Genomic DNA, 22,703 nt, shown 5'->3' on the forward strand with positions numbered 1-22,703 from the left:
TTTTTTTTTTTTTTTTGCAGTTTTTGGCCAGGTCTGGGTTTGAACCCACAACCTCTGATATATGGGACTGGTGCCCTACTCCTTGAGCCACAGGCGCTGCCCATCAACCTTTTATATCTCATGGCACATTTGAACCTATAGTTAAAATTATACAGCACACTTAAATTATGTTGAACAAAAAAAGAGTTAAAAAATGAATATACTTACTGTCCTTGAACTTCTTTCAAAAATAATTTAATCGCAGCACAACTAAGATCCTACCACAGCACACCATTTGAGAATCACTAGTTTAATTGGGATTGTTTTTCTCATTCCTTTTTTTCTCTGTAACTGATTTGGAGGTTTGCCTTCTGTGTGTCCTTCCCCACACCCTCACCTTACGCCATCTGAGAGAGAGAGCGCGCTTATAAAACCCACGGTCTGAGCTCAGCCTGTATCCCTTCATTTGGGGGAGTTTGAGAACTGGTCTTAGATGTTACAGCAATAGCTGGGTCAAAAAGAAAGGAAATCGCAGATGTGACAAGGCTTTTACTGTTTCTCAGGAAAATATTGCATGGGCCTGACTGAATAGGATCTACATACTCCTCCAGCTCTGAAAAAATAAATAATAATGAACTCAAAAAAAAAAAAGAAAGGAAATCACCCTGGAAGAAAACGATTCTTCTATTAACACTGGCACACAGATAGGCAGGCCTTTATCCTGAACTAGAGGGGGCCATGCAGGAGGGTGGGGAGCATAGAGCCATTTGCAAATCCTGTCCGGGACCCCAACAGACTGGATTGTAAGGCTGACAAAGGAAGCAGTGGCAACCAGGTAAAAGGTTTCTTTCTGTCGAGAAAGGACAGTTGGTACCAAGAGAACTTTTCTGAGGAACCTGCAAAAGCTCCGTTCTGAGAAATAGTCACTTTGCATAGTTGCCATGCCCAGTGGGGAGCCGTAAGACCTCACATGACCAGCCTTACAGTTCTCTCCTTCTCCCAGCCCCTCTCGTGAGCGCTGCGCAGTGGGAATGTCGGTTATGAGGCCAGTCACACTCCCATCTCTCTTAAAGCCTAAGGCAATGTCAACCACGTGACTTCACCATGAGGCAGAGGTGACTGGCCTGGTAGGTGGTCACCGACCCAAATGCAACCAATGAAAAGGCTCAGCTCTGTGGTGACCTGAGCCAATCAGATCTCCCCTGGGAGCTAGTTCTGGGTGTCCAGAACCAGAGTCCCCCCAGGAAACAGGAAGCTGAGCTGCTGGGAAAAGAAAGTGTGGGAATGCAGGATCAGAGACTCAGGGGTTGTGGCAAGTAGAAGCGGTCAGGAAACAGCGGGAACACGGAGGGGGTGGAAGCAACTAGACAAAGGACACTAGCCGAGGAAAATGAGCAAAGTTGCAGCAACACTGGGAAGAGCATAGACTGAGCTTCCTTACGGCAGAGGACTCTTATTATTTTTTTTTAAACTCCGCTGACCGTCTACAGACTCCAGCTGCTGAATCTTAGAAGCCACACTGAATCTAGTTCCAGGCCAAAGGTCCGGGCTGGCTGTTCTTGTGTATCAGGTGTGTTTCCCTTGCAGCCCATGTGTATCCTAACAACCAGAAACGCCCTTGACTTCAGACAACTAGAGTTGGGCTATTTCCTGCAGTGCCAAGCACACACCCCACAAGAAGAGAAAGTGAAAGGAAACCCAGGAATGGAGCCTCAACAGACGTCGCACCAGGGAATTCCTGCTGCCTTTCCCCCAATAAAATCCTCCTTCATTGTGCTTTCTTTTATTCTGAGCAAATAAGCCCTACTTTAAAATGCAATAAAATCCACAAAGCAAACTCTGTAGCAAAACAAGACTCCCTTAATATATAAAGTCATGGTTGGCAGGAAAGTCCTTTTAACTTATTGCTTTCGTTTATTGTTTCTTGAGAACATGACTCCAATGAGGCCCATGGCCGCCAAGCCCACCCCTGCGATGCCTGCTGCCATGATGACATCTCTGACCTGTAAGAAAGAAGAAAGTGAGTCAGACTCTCTGTCAGGAATTGGAGAACAGGCTGCACTTTCAACAGGAACATTCAGCTCAGAGAGCCTCACATGCCCTTTGGCCTTCTTGACCAAACCCAGGAATCGACAAATAATTGGCAAGGAAAAGTGGAGGAGAGGACAGAATGGGGAAAGCAGCAGCAGACAAAGCCAGCTGGCCTGGAATTTACAGGGACTAAAAGATAGGAAATACCCTGTGGGTATTTAAAGCATATAAATCCTCAGAGGGTGGCTGTGGGAAGACGGAGAGACAACACCCAATAGTCAAGATCCTGGCTGGCCAGAGAGAAGCTCTTAAAGCAAGTCAGGGAGGAGCTGTTACTGAATATTCACTAAACTGTGATCTCCGTGACAGCTGGAACCTCAGCTGTCTCCTTCATCGCTGTATCCCAGGGTCTGGTCCTGCCAGGCACGGAGGTATTCTTTATATGTTCTTAAATAAATGACTCAGCTATGAATACTAGTGATGTTATATTTAAAATTATTAAGATATCTGACCTGTATTGCTTGGCATAGGAAAAAGTGTTGCAAAATTAAGAGTAAATTTTAGGGTAAAAATTGAATTTTACTATCTCCTGAAGCCCAACTAAAAGTAAAGTAAAGGCCTTTGTTTTAGGCATAATCCCACAAAGACACATAAAACACTCAATCCCAAGGCAGCAATAGGAAAGTCTGAGAATCGACACTGATTATACAAGAGAATCCTCCAGGAGGATTGTATAGTGACAACCACAGGTAGCTGGGAGAAGGAGAGCGAGCTTAGCTAGGTCCCGGAACCTCCTCTCTCACCAAAAGGAGTCTGAAAGTTCATTCTATACAGAGGATAAAACAGAAGATTTGGAGACCTAAAAATCTAGAAGCATTCATGAGGATGTGGGTATCATACCAAAAATAAGAGATTGAGACACTCAGTGTCAACATGCTAAATGTGAGACTCCCAGACCCTCTACCCCTCTCTGTTCTCAGAACTTTACCTTCTGCACAAGAGTCTGGATGACTTTTCTGCGGACTGTGACCCAGCCCAGGTGGAAACAACAAAAAGATGCCAAGACTAGAGATTCTCAGAGAGCCTACCCAGGTCACCCTGCAGTGACACTTGAAGTCAGCAACTGTTGGCCTCACTTCCACTCACTCAGAGATTACCTTCAGTAGCAAGCCCCCTCCCTCTTGATCATGAGCATGCAACCAATATACCAAACATCTGGAGAGGCCTCTAAAATGGAAGATGAAGAGCAAAACAAACAAACAAAAAAAGCAATCTAGAGAAACAAAAACCATATCTAGACAAGAAAATGGTGCCTAAAACCTTGGAGACCACTGGCTTACTTGATGTGACTTCCCTTGTGGAGAACTGTATTTTTCTTAAACGATCTTTAGTGAATAAGAGAAGTTACACCCAATAAATAACATGTTACTATACAAATAATAGAATATTGAGGAAACAAAACAGTTCATAGAAAATAAAAATGACAGAAATGGCAAACTCGGCTTGGCACCCATAGCACAGTGGTTACAGCGCCAGCCATGTACACCCAAGTTGCCGGGTTCAAACCCCACCCAGACCAGCTAACCAACAATGACAACTGCCAACAAAAAACAGCCGGGTGTTATGGCAGGCGCCTATAGTTTCAGCTAGTTGAGAGGCTGAGGCAAGAGAATCACTTAAGCCCAAGAGTTTGAGGTTGCTGTGAGCTGTGACGCCACGGCACTCTACCCAGGGCGACATAGTGAGACTCTGTCTCAAAAAATAAATAAATAAATAAAACACTTTCCAACCTAGAATTCTATACCCAGACAAGCTATTAAATCAAGTGAAAGGATAAAATAAAAAGTAATTCAGACATACAGAATCTCAAAAAATTTACAACCCATGTATCCCTTTTCAGAAAGTTGCTGAAGAAGGTTCCACCAAAACAAGGGAGTGAACGAAGACAACACTGGATACAGAAGAAGGGCCTTCCAGTACAGGAGAGAATCAAATAGAATGACGGTGAAAAGAGACCCTGAGATGACAGATTTGTACCAGGTAGAGAGGGTAACTGGTAGGCTAATAACTCCCAGAGACATCCATGTCCATGGCCTAATTCCAGGAACCTATAAATACACCGTGCTACATGACAAGGGGGAAATAGATTGCAGATGGAATTAGGGCTGCTAATCAATTTACCTTAAACAGAGAGAGATTATTCTGGATTATCCAAGTGGGCCCAATGTAACTACAAAGTTCCATTAAAGATGGAAGACAGAGGCAGAAGAGTCAGTGTCACAGTGATCCTACATGAGAAAGATGCAGCCAGCCATGGCCGGCTTTGAAGATAGAAGGGGACTACAAGCCAAGGAATACAGGCAGCCTCTAGAAGCTGGAAAAAGCAAGAAAACAGACTATAGAAAGGACAGCAATGCCTTGATTTCAGCCCAATGAGACCCATTCTGTACTTCTCACCTCCAGAATTGTAAGATTATAATCTGGGGTTGTTTTAAGCCACGAAATTCATGGTGATTTGTTATAGCAGCAACAGAAAACTAATAAGTGTACGCTGACTAATCTGGACTGGAACGGTGTGACTTGGCATGTTGGGGACAGCTATCGCCATTATCCTCTCCTATAGTACTACGCCTTTCTAACCTAAAGCAACTTCTGGAGGATTTCATCTTCCTAAAATAAGAAAAAGAGCAAAGAAATAGGAAACTAAGAGAGCATGGAACCAGAGAAATCAACCCAAGAGAAGGAAAGGAAATCCCAAGGAAAACAGCACCGGGAAGTCCCAGGAGGACAGTCATGGCATTGGCCAAGAAGCAACCAGCACCGAGAAGGAGAAGGGCCACCTCTGGGATGGATGTGTCCAAAGAAAACATACAAGAACCCATAGATTACACCCGCAGTCCCCAATCCCTGGGCCTCAGATGGATACTGGGCCACAGCCTATGAGGAACCAGGCCACAAAGCGTCGCCACCTGAGCTCCACCTCCTATCCCATCCCCAGCCCCTTTTCCTCTCCACCTGGCCTGTGGAAAAATTGTCTTCTATGGAACTGGTCCCTGATGCCAAGACTGTTGCCAAGGCATGGCCTGTTAGGAACCCAGCCACACTGCAGGAGGTGAGCAGTGGGTGGGCAAGCAAGCAAAGCTTCATCTGTATTTACAGCCACTCCCCATGGTTCACATCATCACTACGCATCACCTCCTGCTCCCCCCTCCGTGGAAAAACTGTCTTCCATGAAAACTATCCCTGGGACCTAAAACCTTGGGGACCAGTGGATTACTTGATGTGGTTTCCCTTGTGGAGAACTGGGCTGAGAGCTCATTGGATGGCGTGAGAACTAAACATAGGTACAAAGAGAACTACCCTGTTTCCTTGAAAATAAGACATCCTCCAAAAATAAGACCTACTTACAGGAAAGATAAGATGTCCCCTGAAAATAAGACCTAGCGCATCTTTGGGAGCACACCTTAAAATAAGACACTGTCTTATTTTCGGGGAAACAGGGTAAGGAATAAAGGAGGTGATAATTATCATCATGAAAAAAAAGCCTCCTGCCCCACCCCCCAAAAAGAAAGGAAACTGGCTTGGCGCCCATAGCTCAGTGGTTAAGGTGCCAGCCACATACACCAAAGCAGGTAGGTTCAAGCCTGGCCTGGGCCAGCTAAACAACAATGACAACTGCAACAAAAAAATAGCTGGGGGGTGGCGCCTGTGGCTCAAAGGAGTAGGGCGCCGGCCCCATATGCCGGAGGTGGCAGGTTCAAACCCAGCCCTGGCCAAAAACTGCAAAAAAAAAAAAAAAAAAAAAGCTGGGTGTTGTGGGGGCGCCCGTAGTCCCAGCTACTGGGAGGCTGAGGCAAGAGAATCGCTTAAGCCCATGAGTTTGAGGTTGCTGTGAGCTGTGACACCATGACACTCTACTACCGAGGGCAACATAATGAGACTCTGTCTCAAAAAAAAAAGGAAACGATCACAATATGCCACAACACTGGCCTGTGAGCTCCGTCATCATGAGTCTGGCTGCTAAGGAGGTCAGCTCTGGGCACCAGGGGTCATTAGTTACGCGAGTGTATTTTCTGACCTTTTCACCTTATGCTCAACACGTTTATGGCCCATACATACTTAACTTTTTTTAACCACTAGAGACCTCCAAACTCTTCCCTTCACTGGTTATATAGAAGCTTTAACAGACTACTCACGATGAGAAAGTGTGAATAAAGTTACCAACCTGAGGTTTGACTGCTGGTCAGGTTTTTATTTTTTTGCAGTTTCTGGCCAGGGCTAGGTTTGAACCCACCACCTCCACCATATGGGGCCAGCGCCCTAATCCTTTGAGCCACAGGCGCCACCCTGGCCAGTTTTTTAACCTTCCTCTTAAGCGTAATTAGGCACAGGTCTGTGGCAGGAATGGTTCTGCTGGGTCCACCTGCTAGAAGACCTGCGTGAAATCACTTGTATCCAGCGTTTTCCTTGCTGACCTTGTGTCAGGGCAGGGGAAATGGTTTGCAGATAATGGAGGAGGAACAATATGTCCCCAGTTCTTTACAGAACCTCATAGTATGAGAACAAATGCTGATGCAGTTGGTTCATACAAAAGACACTTTGTCAAGGAAAACAATAACCTCGTTGCTTGTGGCCATGCTTTGTACATAGAGTGTGATTAAATACAAGAAAGAGGTACACGTATCCAGTTATCCTATAGTACACACTTTATGGGCAAAACTACCTGGCCAAGAGTCGGTGCTCCCTTCAGATGCGATTGATAATTTTCTTATTGCAAGGCTGACAGGTCCAGCACAGCCACTGTGTTGACGATACAGGATTCCTGACTGTGCAAATGGACTACTTGGTGTGCATCACAGGTCTTAAATCAGAATATTGTGAAAGAGAAAAATTGTCCCTCATTAGAAATCTGTCTTTGTGTAAGACAGCAAACAAATTCTACCAGACAGCAGGTATTTACCCACTGATGAGGTGCAGCTTTTCTGAGTTAAGCAACAACTTAGGGAAGTCAGAATTGTCTCCTGGAAAAAGAAAATTCTAACGTGCTTCCTTCTCTTTCAGCAATGTTATAGTTGGATTAAAGAAGCAGTGGAGGCCAGGCAAAGTGGCTGATATCTGCAATCCTAGCACTCTGGGAGGCCTAGGCAAGAGGATTGCTTGAGGCCAGGAGTTCACAACAGCCTGAGGAAAAGTGACACCCCCTCTCTACAAAAGACAGAAAAATTAGCCAAGGTTGGGCAAAGTGGCTCATACCTGTAATCCTAGTACTCTGGGAGGCTGAGGCAGGTGGATCACCTGAACTCAGGAGTTCGAGATCAGCCTGAGCAAGAGTGAGACTCCATTTCTACAAAAAATAGAAAAACTAGCCAGATGTGAGGGAGCACACACCTGTGATTACAGCTACCCGGTAGGCTGAGGCAGGAGGATTGCTCAAGCCCAGGAACTTAAGGTTGAGCTATGATGCCCGACCCCACTGCACTCTAGCCTGGGTGACAGAGCAAGATTGTCTCAAAAAAAAAAAAAAAAAAAAAGGAAGTGGCTCAGCGCCTATGGCTCAAGCAGCTAAGGCGCCAGTCACATACACCTCAGCTAGCGGGTTCGAATCCAGCCCCAGCCCGCCAAACAACAATGACAGCTACAATCAAAAAATAGCTGGGCGTTGTGGCAGGTGCCTGTAGTCCCAGCTACTTGGGAGGCGGAGGCAGGAGAATCACTTGAGCCCAGGAGTTGAAGGTTGCCGTGAGCTGTAATGCCAGGCACTCTACCCAGGGCGACAGCTTGAGGCTCTGTCTCAAAAAAAAGGAGCGAATACTCATGTTTTTCTGAAAGCAATTGCATTTAGACTATTAGAGGTTACAATATAAGAATGGTTACAAAATATTTGTATAAAAATTTGGTTTCATTTACAAAAATGTCGACATAGTATCCATAATTTATCCAGATTCATGCAATATACAGGGTGGCCATAAAGTTCATGTGCAATTTAAAACTGTATGCTCTGCCTCTATTTATCTTGATGTTTTCTTTGACTCAGACAAGACTTCACTGTGAGTGTAATATTTCTGTTGCTGTGGGTTGTTTTTTTTTTAAGTACAATTCAGTATGAAAGCATTATAAAACCTTACTAAAATACACCTCTTATTTTAGAAGCTTAAGTATTTTTAGGTGGGTAGCAAGTAGGAAATTTCTCTTTTTAGAATATTGAGGTATATAAAACACAAATTACATCTTAGCTTAAATTCATTGCCTCCCTCTTGTACTGGGAAATTAGATGAGTCACAGATTCTCTATTGAAGGAAAATGTCGTCTGCTTCAACACAAAGACGATGACTAGCTAGATTCTTAAAAATAAACAAAAATGTCCTCATGAGTTAAATAAAAAGGATAATCACTCCCTTGACAGCACTTAGAAGAAAAATAGTGATGGATATTTTCCAAGTTGTACTAAATGCAGAACCTCTGATGAGATGGGGCGTGTGCAGAAGCTCTATTTTGTTTTATTTCATTTCACTTCATTATTTTTTGAGACACAGTCAAGCTAGAGTGCTGTGACCTCAGACTAGCCTATAGCAACCTCAAACTCTTGGCCTTATGTGATCCTCCTGCCTCAGCCTCCCAAGTAGCTGGGACTACAGGCTCTGGCCACAATGCTTGGCTAGTTTTTTCTTTTTCTTTTTGGCCAGGGCTGGGTTTGAACCTACCACCTCCGGCATATGGGACCGGCACCCTACTCCTTGAGCCACAGGCGCCGCCCATGTTTTTTTTATTTTTATTAGAGATGGAGTCTCACTCTTGCTCAGGCTGATCTCAAACTCCTGAGCTCAGGTGATCCTCCTGCCTCAGCCTTCCAGAGTGCTGGGATTACAGCTGTGAGCTACTGTGCCTGGCCTAGAAGGTCTATTTTAATTGGGCCCATAACATGTGCTATGGTCATTACTCACCTAGGCCAGTAGGTCTCAAGTGGAGGCAGTTTTGCCCTCTGGGGGAAATGTGTACAAATTTGACAATGTGTACAGACGTTTATGTTTCTTCCACCTAGGGGTGGGGTGCTACTTGCATCTAGCAAGTAGAGGCCAGGGATACTGCACAGGACATGTCACAACAATGAGGGATTATCTGGCCTGAAGTGTCAATAGTGCTGAGGTCAAGAAACCTTTATCCTAAGACGAAGAAATGAAAGACGAAATCTTTAGAAACAGTAGAGATGGCACCTCTTTTAATATTCTGTGGAATATTCTGGTTTCATTTTCTAGGAAGGCATTGAGTAGAATTGTTTATGGCATTTCATTATTATGCTATCATTATTTTGTGTGCCATAGAGCAACAGTTAAGGTGCTAGGCACTAGGGACGGAGTTATCCAGGGGAAGCCAAGCATCCCTGCTGGCCCTGAGTAGTAAAACCAATACTCGCTAGACACAGCACACTGTCCCAGCCCCAAGTCAGATATTAGCAGTGATGAGACAGAAGCGCAGAAAACAGAATGTGTTAGGAGTCCCATAACACAGCTAAAGGCAAACTACTTGTTTTGTAACCTTTACTCTCTCTTTGAAGCTTTTCACTGTGCTGTATTTTCTCATGCCTGAGATTTCCATAAAAGCCAGGGAGGAACGATGGAGGGGACTGCAGCCTTGTATCTCAGTGCCCAGATATTTGCTGATATTGGCCTCCGGGGTCCCTCTGTTCAATGCAAATGGACTGAATAGGTGTTATTCATTTGCATCAGGTCACATTGACAATTTTGCCTCTTTCACGATGAACGAGTGAATGGGTAAGTACCCAGAGCTAAAGCCACTGGAAGAAAAGTGTGAAGAATCTAATTTGTATTGTTTCATTTTGCAACAAGAGATGAATTATTGTTTACAAAAAGAGTAAGTGGCATAAAGTCTTTCCTAGTTATTTTACTATCTTAAGATTTTACTATCTTATCTAAGATATCTTACATAGCCGGGCATTGTGGCAGGTGCCTGTAGTCACAGCTACTTGGGAGGCTGAGGCAGGAGAATCGCCTAAGCCCAGGAGTTGGAGCTGTGAGCTGTGACACCACGGCACTCTACCGAGGACAACAAAGACTCTGTCTCTAAAAGTAAAAAATAAAAATAAATTGGAATACAGCATTTGTACCTAATGACATACATAATTTACTAAATTACGTAACAATTTTGTGTTGATATAAAAATCTCTACTTATGGCTGGGCACGGAGGCTTACACCTGTAATCTTAGCACTCTGGGAAGCTGAGGCAGGAGGATCCTTTGAGCTTAGGAGTTCATGACCAGCCTGAGCATGAGCAGGACCTTGTCTCTACTAAAAATAGAAAAACTTAGCCAAGCGTTGGGGTGGGCATTGCTGTAAGCTAGGCTGATGCTATGGCATGTTAGCCTGGGCAACAGAGTAAGACTCTGTCTTAAAAAAAAAACAAAAAACAAAGGTGAGGATAAAAGGAAGACATTTCAGACATACACAGTCTGTTTTAAATGTACCATTTCTCAGTAAACTATTAGGGAAAATAGTCTGCCAAAACAGGGGAGTAAACCAAGAAAGAGGAAGATAGGAGCTAGGGGTTGAAAGCGTGAGCACAGGAGAGCAGAGAAAGGTGTGTCTAAGATGCTGGTAAAGGAGATGAAGGATGACAGCTGTGCATCAGCAAATGTCCCTTAAGAGACAAATGTTTTGAAGGTTATTATCACCAAGAGACAGATGTGCAAAGTGACATCAGCCCCCAGATTCCGTCTTTCATTGCATCATCTTTTTTTTTTTTTTTTTTTTTGTAGAGACAGAGTCTCACTTTATGGCCCTTGGTAGAGTGCCGTGGCCTCACACAGCTCACAGCAACCTCCAACTCCTGGGCTTAAGCGATTCTCTTGCCTCAGCCTCCCGAGTAGCTGGGACTACAGGCGCCTGCCACAACGCCCGGCTATTTTTTGGTTGCAGTTTGGCCGGGGCTGGGTTTGAACCCGTCACCCTCGGTATATGGGGCCGGCGCCCTACCGACTGAGCCACAGGCGCCACCCCATTGCATCATCTTTTTAACCTGACAGTTTTTGGGTACTAGGGAAGCTCCTCTCGTGGCCCTGCCCACGGACTCCCCAGAAGAAGAATCTTATAAACTCTCAGGGAAGGTGAAGCCGGAGACCAGAGACTCTGCTCTTTCCTTACCTACCCTGTTTCCCCGAAAATAAGACATCCTCCGAAAATAAGACCTACTTATAGGAACGATAAGACGTCCCCTGAAAATAAGACCTAGTGCCTCTTTGGGAGCACACCTTAAAATAAGACACTCTTATTTTCGGGGAAACAGGGTAGTTAGATGTATGCCTGCTACTCAATTGTTATAGTCAACACCTTTAACATTCATTATGTATAAACAGTTGCTGGACAATGATAACCCAATTGATTGAAAAACATAAGAGGATACCCATTGGGAGATAATTAATATCTTCCGGTAAGGACTAGGAGTAAACTAACCCACACGGGGTCAGTGCAGTAAGCTCACAGCTGGTCACCAGCAGTATGAAGGAGAGTGGAGAACGCCCCCTATAGATGATGTTGGTGGATACAAGTCTCCATTCATCCCCATTCAAGTTCTTCAGACCCACAGAGGCCTATGAACAAGGCCCTGGGTAAACCAACCAAAAGTAAATAAATAAATAAATATGATGAGGACAATTATGGCTACATCTAATATAATGTGTTTTTTGAAACACAATCTCGCTTTCTCCCTGTCACCCAGGCTGGAGTGCAGTGGCACAATCCCAGCTCAAGCGATCCTTCTGGCTCAGCCTGTCAAGTAGCTGGGACTTTAAATGTGCACCACCACACCCAGCTAACTTTTTAAATGTTTTTTAGACATGCAGACTTTGCTATGATGCCAAGGCTGGTCTCAGAATCCTGGCCTCAAGCAGTCCTCCTGCCTTGGCCTCCCAAAGTGCTGAGATTACAGATGTGAGCCACCATGCCCAGCTCCTACTACAATTTATTACATGCGCTTTCTGAGCCAGCACTGTGCTAAGCATAAAGATGCTCTTACTTAACTCACATGGTAGTCCTCCAACATAGGTATCATAATTTGTATTTTACCAACGTAGCGAGCTTGATGAAATCTCCCAAGGTCGCACAGCTGGCAAAGACTCAGCCCAGGTCTGCCTGGCTCCAGGAGCCCATGCTCCTGACCACAACACTGATCAAAGAAAAGAGATCAGATCCCCAAGACAAAAACATGAATACAAGTAAACAGTGACAGATCTTAACCTCATTTTTCACAAAAAATTAAAAACCACCATATCCTTTTGCATCTATAGTCATGTAACAACTTCTCCAAACAATGCTCTCTCCCAACCCAAACAAAAAGAGTAGGGAAGTGGCTAAAAGGGAGGGAAGGAAGTGAGAGAGAACAAGAAGAGAAAAAGGTTAAAGGAGGGAAAGGGCCTGACCAAACCAAACAAAGTAAAGGAGTGTGTCCGCATTCCTCAGGGCCTCTGGGCCTGACCGTAGGGTTCAGCAGGACTGATCCTGACAGTGCTATTCATAAGCACATTGAGGCTGTGGCACACAAACCTGAGCTTCGGATCCCACTTCTGTTGCTTACCAGCACAGAAAAAGACAGGTACCAGGTCTGGAGACTCACCAAAGATTTGTGAGATGAAATCAATGGCCACAGACAAGTTATTTAAGCTCAGTGGGTCTTACAGAGGGGAACATAAAACCTGCCTCAACGGCAATGAGGGGCATCTTAGGGCTGGGGCCAGGGAGGGCTCAGCAGCAGGGGTGACCCTCAGGGCTGCAGCTTCCCTCCTTGGCCATCATCCCCAACCACACTGACCTGCACTGGACACTTGCAGTGGCCATCTCCCCACCCTTGTCCCCCCATGGCAACGGCCTCCTGGCAGAAATTCTGTCTCTGCTTTTTTGTCTTGTCTGGGCCTCTCTCTCCACCCACATGGATGCCCAGCTACTGTCAGCTGAGGGACCCTCTGATTCCTGGGGAAGGGACAGCGGCAAAGGACGCACCTGGTCACTGCGGGGCACCCCGTAGCGAAGCTCATTCACAAAGTGCTCGCAGTTCTCGCTGGTCAGCTTGTAGATCATCTCCTGCCCCACCAGCTCCTCTGCCTGCTGGACGATTTTGTTGGGAGGCAATGGGGAGTACTTGTCATCATGTTTGTTATTAACCTGGTACTTGTCTCTCCCAGCCACATCATACAGCAGTTCCTTCTTCACAATGGCCTTGTCGGTCAGGGCGGATGCTAAGCTGCTTATACCAGCTCCTGCAATTTCACCTGCCAATTCACAAAGCAGAGAGGGATTGGTCCTTGGCAGAGCCATAGGGCCTCGGAGCGGGGCATCTGCCCCTGGCACTATCCACAAAAGATGAGCAAAATGTGGAAGGGCCTAGGCTGTGGAGTTTTGGAGAAGGCACCTGTGGTCTCTGGACCTGGTTTTCTTATCTGAAATGAGGAGTAGGCAAGTTCCATGATTTACTGTAATTTTTTTTCAACCCACAGAAGCTGCCCACCTATGCCCCATGATATCTACGTGGCCCTCTTCTCAGTTATGCAAGTATGAGGCAAGAGCACATTCATATTTCTTGGAAAATGCAGTGTGAACCTCTTGTAATTCCACCAGGGCTACAGCTGCTGCTGCTGCTTTTTTTTTTTTGAGACAGTCTCACTATGTCATCCTTAGTAGAGTGCCATGGTGTCACTGCTCACAGCAACCTCAGACTCTTGGGCTTAAGTGATTCTCTTGCCTCAGCCTCCTGAGTAGCTGGGACTACAGGCTCTCGCCACAACACCCAGCTATTTTTTGGTTGCAGTTGTCATTGTTGTTTAGCAGGCCCAGGCCAGGCTCGAACCCTCCAGCTTCGGTGTATGTGACCAGCGCCCTATTCACTGAGCTATAGGCACTGGGCCTATAGCTTCTTGACATACAAAGCTGATTACTGCAGAAAGGTGGCTGGGTTTGCAGGAGTCCCAGCTCTTCTGGGAGCAAAAGAATCAAAACACACAGCTGCTCCCCTAGTTGTAAGGCTAAGGAGGCCCAGTGGATACACCAGCTGAGAGGGTCTAGGCTCAGAAGACATCAACGAATAGCAGGGATAGGAAGTCAAGGGACCCGTGAGTCACCTGGGCTCCGTTTGGGAATGTGGGGGAGGGGCAGCTGCCCATACAAAAGGCCAAAAAGAAGGGTCCATTGGGGAGGAAGAAAGCCAGGAGCCAGGTGGAGAGCAGAGAGAGGTCACTCACGTCACTTGCTGCAGAGAAGCCAAGTGAGCTGTGACGGGGACACCGACTTGCGTTCATAACACCCTTCCTCCCTCCCCTTTAGCTGGTCTTGCTGAGAGCTGCTGCAGCAGGAGGGGACAGAGAGAGAGCCTGAGGCAGGAGGACTGAAGAGAGGATGGGGAGTGAGGAGCCGGAGACGAGGTCTGCGCTGGGGGGCTGACTGGAGAAGGATGTGAGGTTGGGGTATATGTGTTTTACCAACAAGAGATATGACAGTTTTTGCTATGCCTGGGAACAGAGGATAGTAGCATAGGAGGCAGGGAATTTGAGAAGCAAAATTTTTACGAAAGGGCAGCACCTGTAGCTCAGTTGGCAAGGTGGGTGGCAGGTTCAAACCCGGCCCAGGTCTGCTAAGCAACAATGACAATTCCAACCAAAAAATAGCTGGGCCTTGTGGCGGGTGCCTATAGTCCCAGCTACTTGGGAGACTGAGGCAAGAGAATCACTTAAGGTCAAGAGTTGGAGGTTGCTGCGAGCTGTGACGCCACCACACTCTACCAGGGTGACAACTTGAGACTATCTCAAAAAAAAAAATCTTACCAAAGGAAGAAGAGGGGCCTGGGGCCCACAGGTGAAGGGCTTAGAGGTGGGAAGACGACCTCTGCTTTGGCTCCTACTGGTTTCACTACGGACAGGGGAGGCCATTTGTTGAAAATAAAGGGGTGGGCAAAAAACATGGCCAGGAATGTCCTCAGCAGCTCTAGTCACAGCAGCCAAATCTGATGTCACCAATCTGATAACAAACAGGTAACAAACTGGATGAAAATGGGTAAGAAGAGATTACAAACTGGTCTATTCACATGATGGAAAACGCCCAGGGATGAAAAAGAACAACCCCTGCTCCTCAGCACAATGCAGACCTCTCCCTAGTGTGACGCACAGCCTGTGTGATTCTCTCCCAGAAGTTCTACAACAGGCAGAAGCAGCCTACAGCAAGCAAAGCTGGGATGGCGGCAGCCTGGGCAGGGTGGGGAGGGCCGATGAAGAGCTGAGCGGGAGACTTGGAGGGTAGTGGAAATGTGCCAGATCTGGATCTGGGTCATTGTCACTGGGATGAATTTTTTTCAATTTCACAAAAAATACACTTTACAATATTTATGTTATACGCCACTTTAAGCAAAAAAAAAAAAAAAAACTCTTTTAAAAAGGATGGGGAAGTCTCACAATTCCCCAAGTTAAGTATTCTAACCTTGGTTTACAAATAAGGAAACCAAGGCTGCAGAGTAGAAACTGGATTCACAGCCAAGTCCTTCTGCCCAAACACCTGTGCTCTTTTCAGGAGTTTTATGCTTAAAAGCCTGAGCCAGGTCTATGGCGGCTCACATCTATAATCCTAACACCCTGGGAGGCCAAAGTGGGAGGATCCCTTGAGCTCAGGATTTCAAGACCGGTCTGAGCAAGAGTGAGACCCCGTCTCTACTCTAAACACTGAAAAGCAATTAGCCGGCCATGGGAGCATGCACCCGTAGTCCCAGTTGCTAGGGAGGCAGCAACAGGAGGATTGCTTAAGCTCAAGAGTTTGAGGTTGCAGTGAGTTAGGCTGAGGCCACAGCTCTAGACTGGGCAACAGAATGAGAGTCTGTCTCAAAAAAAAAAAAAAAGTTGAATGTGTTGTATAAAAATTCATCACTTGAAAGCAGAGCTGACCCTTGGCTACTCTATGGAACCCCCCAGGATTCCAAGGAACAGGCTATGAGAAACATTGCCCCCCCCCCCCCCCACACACACACACTGCGTTAGTGTAACACTTAGAAGCAAACACCCAGTCAAGAAACTAGGAAGATGTGGGGGTCACATTTACCCACAACTCCCCCATCCCCTGGGCCCAGCACAGTGGAGGCCCTGTGTGCCCTTACTTGGGGGGGCCAGGTGGACCACATATCCATCGCCAACGTAGATGGCCCAGTGTCTGTAGAAAGGGCGGAAGATCTCAATCAGGTCTCCAAGCTTAGGCTCTGGCTGCAAAACCAAGAACAGGGCTGTTAGAGGTGGCAGGAGACCTTGGAACCAGGAGCAGGTGCAGCTCAGCAGACAGGTGTCTGAGCAGAGCCTTGCCTGGCATGTCTGACACCAGCCTGGCTTCACAAGGCTGTGCCCTGGACCCGAAGGTGCAGACTACCAAGTGCAAATCTAAAAGGTGTGTTCACCAACTGGAGTCTCTGCCTTATCATCACTATTATCATCACTATTAAGAATATCATTTACAGGGCAGCACCTGCGGCTCAGTGAGTAGGGCGCCAGCCCCATATACCAAGGGTGGCGGGTTCAAACCCAGCCCCAGCCAAACTGCAACAAAAAAATAGCCAGGCGTTGTGGCGGGCGCCTGTAGTCCCAGCTGCTTGGGAGGCTGAGGCAAGAGAATCATGTAAGCCCAAGAGCTGGAGGTTGCTGTGAGCCGTGTGACGCCACAGCACTCTACCAAGGGCAGTAAAGTGAGACTCTCTCTACAAAAAAAAAAAAAAGAATATCATTTATAGCCGTGCCCGTAGCTCAGTGGGCAGGGTGCCAGCCACATACACTGGGACTGGCGGGTTCGAACCCAGCCTGGGCCAGCTTAACAGCAATGACAACTGCAACAACAACAACAAAAAAAGAATATTATTTATTGAACTCTGACTCTGAGTCAACCACTCCGCTAGTGTTTCATAGGATGGCTCAATAAATCCACACAAGCATCCTATGAGGGGGGCACTATGATGAATCCATGTTATGAAGGAGGAAATCAAGGCCTAGAAATGCAAAAGAATTTGTGCAAACTGCACAGCTCATGGTGGAAAAGCCAGGACTCAAAGCCAGCTGGCTGACTCCCAGGGACTGACCACCAGTCATTTGACTGCCAGAGACTGCAGGATCTGTAGGGCCTCCACAGGCACTCCCCAACCTCGCCGAGGCCGGATGGAGAAGGAGTGAGGCAGTAACTTCCCCCAACCACTCAGCCTGATAGTAAGAGAGTTGAACGAGTGAGTGTGGAGATTACTTGTGGGCGCATGAGTGCGATGTGGGAGAGAGAGTGTGTGAGAACAGGGAGGTAGGAGGGGTGATGTGAATGCTTCCAGAGACCCACCCAGCTGGGGGAGCAAGGGGCAGAGTTTGGGAAACTTCAGAGAGGCTCAAGTGCACTTCCATCAACATCATTGACACCCCACTATTGGATCATGTGCTAACTGCAGGGGCTGGGGGGAATTCCAACTCCAACCAGAATCTGGGTGACACATTCTCTGCTCCAGATCAACCTTAAACCTCTGTAATGAGCAAAGAAACCAACCATTTAGGACACCCAGAGACAGAGTCCATGAAAGGTTGGTCTGGACCACCCACACATCCGGGAGTCTTCATCACAGTTAGGGCCGCGCAGAGAAGACAGGTCGGGGGCGCCAGGCTGCTGGCTCCTAGGAGGCAGACCCAGGGGATTGCCCACATCCCACCGCCAGGCTCAGTGGGCCCATCTGAGAGACTCTATCAAGGATAAGGAGTGGGGAGGATGTGCCCTTGCACAGCCTCCCTTGGGGTGACAAGGATGGGCCGTAGGAACAGCCGATCACAACTCCACGGTGCCCCTGAAGCCAGTGAGCAGCTCACTCACTATTTCATAGAAATAGTAAAACTGCAAACAAGCATCGTATATGCCAAGGGAAAAAGACTTTTCATGAGAATTTTACAGATAAAGCACGTTCTCTTTTTGTAGTAAATATAATTTATCTTCTAAAAACAGGGCACCCATTTCTTACTGAGAACCTTTTCTGGAAAATGGACAAAGGTCATGATGTATGAAACCATCTGTTTTCTGTAATAAAAGAAAAAATATTCTTGTTTGGTCAGAGATGATAAAAGAAAAAAGTTATTGTTTGGTCAGAGATAGGCGGTCTTCAAGGATCCCCAAAAGGGAATTTAACTGGGGATCTCCCTGAAGAGACAAAGATGGGAAGGCGAGGAAGGGGCCCAGCCCCGATGCAGGGTGCAGATTGGAAACGGAGAAGTGTGGACAGCGGCAGTGTGACATCAGGTCACACACAGCTGGCAAATCCAAGGAGCTCACTGTGTTCCAGACAAACACCAGTGAGCAGAGCCCTACACACGGGAACACGCTACATTAAAATAGAGAGAGACAGGGAGCTTATCACAATGACCAAAAAGTTAAATGTTAAATATTATCATGGTTCAGGCAGAAAACATATTTAGTTATCTACAAGGGAAGAAGGAAAAATGTCACACCCAAAGAGCTACGTACTGTATGATTCCATTTATATGTCATTCCTGAGCAGGTGTAACTACAGGACAGAAAATTAATCATTGGTTGCCAAGGGCTGGCCATGAGAGACTGACTGTCCCCGAGGAGAGGGACTGACTACCAAAGGGACATGAGGCAATTTCAGGGATAATTAAATTTTCTATACTGTCCTATATCTTGACAGCAGTGATGATTCTGCAATCGCATGTATTTATTAAAACTCACACAAGTGAACACTAAAAGGGTAAGTTATCCTTTAATTTTTTTTTTTTGAGACAGAGCCTCAAGCTGTCTCCCTGGGTAGAGTGCTGTGACATCACAGCTCACAGCAACCTCCAACTCTTGGGCTTAAGTGATTCTCTTGCCTCAGCCTCCCAAGTAGCTGGGACTACAGGTGCCTGCCACAATGCCCGGCTATTTTTTGGTTGTAGTTGTCACGGTTGTTTGGCCGGCCGGGGCTAAATTCAAACCTGCCAGCTTTGGTGTATGTGGCTGGTGCCTTAGCTGCTTGAGACATAGGCATTGAACCTATACCTTAATTTTTTACAAGAAACCAATTTTTAAAAATAAATAAATAAAAATAAATAAAAATTTAGGCCAGGCCATGCCTATAATCCTAGCTCTTTGGGAGGCCAAGGCAGATGGATCACTTGAACTCAGGAGTTTCAGACCAGCCTGAGTAAAAGCGAGACTCACACCCCTATAGTCCCAGCTACTCGGGAGGCTGAGGCAAGAGGATCACCTGAGCCCAGTAGGTTGCTGTGAGCAATGATGCCATGGCTCTCTACTGAGGATGACAGAATGAAACTCTCTCTCAATAATAAATAAATAAATAAATAAATTTAAAATAATTTTTTTAATGGACATCTGCAATTTGGAAGGAAAATTTTGTGTGTGTGTGTGTGTGTGTGTGTGTTTATTGTTGGACAATCATTGAGGGTACAAAGAGCCAGGTAGGAAAAAAGTTTTGATTTTTGTTTTTTACACTCAGCCAACTTGCCCGCCCTTTTTGAGAGCAAAACATGCATTTCCCATATATGTACAGGCTCAACACTTAATACCACTCGAGGAAACTTTTTTTTTTTTGAGACAGGGTCTCACTCTATCGCCCAAGCTAGAATGCAGTGATGTCATAATATGTTACTGTAACCTCAAACCCCAGGCCTCAACTGATCCTCAGCCTCCCAAAGTGCTGGGATTACAGGCATGAGCTGCTGTACCCAGTCAAGGAAACTTCTTTTTAATAAAAAGTAAAAAGGGTGGACTCATCTATGGAGCACTATGCACTAGTTAGAAGCAAGGACTCGCTGTCTGGATGGCAACATGGCTGATCTTAAACTGCAGTGCTGAGTGGGAAAACGAGGACAAGCTCTGTAACACAATACCACTTAGGTAAATTAGAGACACGTGCACGCAAACCTACACGGCACATCAAATGCAAACCACCCCTGAAAAATAAGTTTTAAAAAGCAACAATGACAAGAAAAGAATCATATAAACCAAAGGACACGTATGAAATGCATTAGGATGGCGCCATTGGGGAGACAGATGGAAGTAAAGAAAAATGGGAGGTCTTTGCAGAGACCAGCAGGGACAGGTGCCATGAACTGCGGATGTGAATAACTCACTTTCTACCGCCAAGCCCCAAATAAAAAACCAGTCACTTAATGACACATGGAACCCAACTCAGCTGAATCAAAATTAAGAATACAAAATCGGGGGCGGCGCCTGTGGCTCAGTGAATAGGGCGCCGGCCCCATATGCCGAGGGTGGCGGGTTCAAACCCAGCCCCGGCCAAACTGCAACAAAAAAATATAGCCGGGCGTTGTGGCGGGCGCCTGTAGTCCCAGCTGCTCGGGAGACTGAGGCAAGAGAATCGCGTAAGCCCAAGAGTTAGAGGTTGCTGTAAGCCGTGTGACGCCACGGCACTCTACCTGAGGGCGGTACAATGAGACTCTGTCTCTAAAAAAAAAAAAAGAATACAAAATCGGCTCGGCGCCCATAGCTCAGGGCCACATACACCAAGGATGGGAAGTTCGAGCCTGGCCTAAGCCTGCTAAACAACCATGATAACTACAACCAAAAAATAGCCAGGCATTGTGGTGGGCGCCTGTACTCCCAGCTACTCAGGAGGCTAAGGCAAGAGAATCGCTTAAGCCCAAGAGTTTGTGGTTGCTTTGAGCTGTAATGCCACAGCACTCTACCGAGGGTGATATAATGAGACTCTGTCTCAAAAAAAAAAAAAATTAAGAATACGAAGTCATGTTCTAAATTTAGAAGTATGAAGACTACAGTCCACGGGCCAAATTTATATGGCCTGTCTGCCTGTTTTTGCATGGCCTGCAAGCTAAGAATGATTTTTACATTTTTTAAATAGTTGGGGGATGGGGGAGTCAAAAGAAGAATAATATTTTGTGATGCATAAACACTATATGAAATTCAAATTTCAGTGTCCATAAAGCTAGACTGGAACACAGCCATGCTCGTACTTTTACACTTTGTCCACACTTTTCTCTCAACAACAGCAAGGTTGAGTTGCTGCAATGGAAACTCTATAGCCTGCAAAATCTCAAATGTTTACTACCTAGCCTTTTGCAGAAAAATTTTGCCAATCCCTGTTATTAAAGAACCAGTAGCAATCCCGGAATCCAACTGTATCACATTGTATAGGAGCAAGGCTTGGGGCAGCAGTGTCCCCTTCTAGACCCAGCACGACAGCTGCCTCCTCCTCCACAGTGGGCCACTGGCCAGCCCAGCCAGCACAGTCACCAACGCTCCCCTACGCAGCTCATGCAGTGACAATGGCAAAGCTGAGGCTGTGCCAGTGAGATTTCAGAACAAAAGGCCTTTATCCTTCCCCACAAAACCAGTGTAACAAAGAGGTGTCTAACAACCATTTTCCTTAGCAAGCAAATTGAGGAGCAATTTCTGGCCTCTGAAATTCCTATTAGAAAACAACCCAAACAACCACCACTAAGGACCAGTAAAGTAAATCACCCTGCATCCACATATACACAACAGACATTAGCGAGACCGAGGTGGATTCACATGAGCAGACACAAAAATACTAATTGAAAAAAAATAAGTTGAAAGACATTATTATTCCATTTCTGCTTTAAATACATTTGTGTACATTTACAAGTAAAATGTACCACAAACAGTGGGCAGTTAGGATCCAGGAAATTTTATATTTTGTTATATTATTATTTGAATTTTTCACTAATAAGATATTACTCTGACAATAAAAAATTTTCAAGGGCCGAGCACAGTGGCTCATGCCTGCAATCCTAGACTCTGGGAGGCCGAGGATGATTGCTTGAGCTCACAAGTTCGAGACAGCCTAAGCAAGAGCGAGACCCCCATCTCTACTAAAAATAGAAAAACTGGGTGGTGCCTGTGGCTCAGTGGGTAGGGTGTCGGGCCCATATACCGAGGGTATCAGGTTTGAACCCGGCCCCGGCCAAACTGCAACCAAAAAATAGCCGGGCATTGTGGCAGGCACCTGTAGTCCCAGCTACTTCAGAGGCTGAGGCAAGATAATCACTTAAGCCCAGGAGTTGGAGGTTACTGTGAGCTGTGACGTCAAGGCACTCTACCGAGGGCAATAAAGTGAGACTCTGTCTCTAAAAAAAATAAATAAATAAAAATAAAAATAGAAAAACTGAGGCAAGAGGATCTTTTTTTTTAATTTTTTTTTTTTATTTCAGCGTGCTTGTTCATTCTTCTTCATTCGAAGTACTCTTTTTGTTGTTGTTGTTCATTTTCTTTCTTCTTTTTCTCAATGTTCTTCCTCTGGCGATGCTCTGTCCCATTGCGTCCCTAGTACCTGGGATTACAGACGCCCACCACAACGTCTGGCTGTTTTTGATGTGGTGTTAGTAGAGATGGGGTCTTACCCTGGCTCACTGCTGCTCATACTGGTCTCGAACCTCTGAGCTCAGGCAATCCACCCGCCTCGGCCTCCCATAGCGCTGGGACTATAGGCATGAGCCACCAACTCTTGAGCCTAAGAGTTGGAGGTTGCTGTGAGCTATGATGACCCCATGGCACTCTACTCAGGGTGATGGCTTGAGACTCTGTCTCAGAAAAAAAATTTGCCTGTAATCCCAGCTACTCAGGAGGCTGAGGCAAGAGAATCGCCTAAACCCAAGGATGTGGAGGTGGCTGTGAGCTATGATAGCACA

The 22,703-nt window shown here is 46.1% G+C and overlaps 1 protein-coding gene across 1 annotated transcript in view; it reads right to left on the bottom strand.

Moving 5' to 3' along the window:
* Window positions 1-1,718: 1,718 nt before the first annotated feature.
* The window catches only part of PLAAT3 (phospholipase A and acyltransferase 3), a 30,368-nt gene continuing 9,383 nt past the window's right edge, over window positions 1,719-22,703 (bottom strand). Inside the window, exons 3-5 of the mRNA XM_053561778.1 lie at window positions 16,148-16,250; window positions 13,018-13,286; window positions 1,719-1,982 (exon numbers count right to left, since the gene is read on the bottom strand). Coding sequence (XP_053417753.1) covers window positions 1,881-1,982; window positions 13,018-13,286; window positions 16,148-16,250 — 474 coding nt within the window. The 3' untranslated portion in view covers window positions 1,719-1,880. The remainder of the gene's footprint in view (window positions 1,983-13,017; window positions 13,287-16,147; window positions 16,251-22,703) is intronic.

The sequence above is a fragment of the Nycticebus coucang genome, chromosome 14 (assembly GCF_027406575.1).
Source record: "Nycticebus coucang isolate mNycCou1 chromosome 14, mNycCou1.pri, whole genome shotgun sequence".
Lineage (NCBI taxonomy): Eukaryota > Metazoa > Chordata > Mammalia > Primates > Lorisidae > Nycticebus > Nycticebus coucang.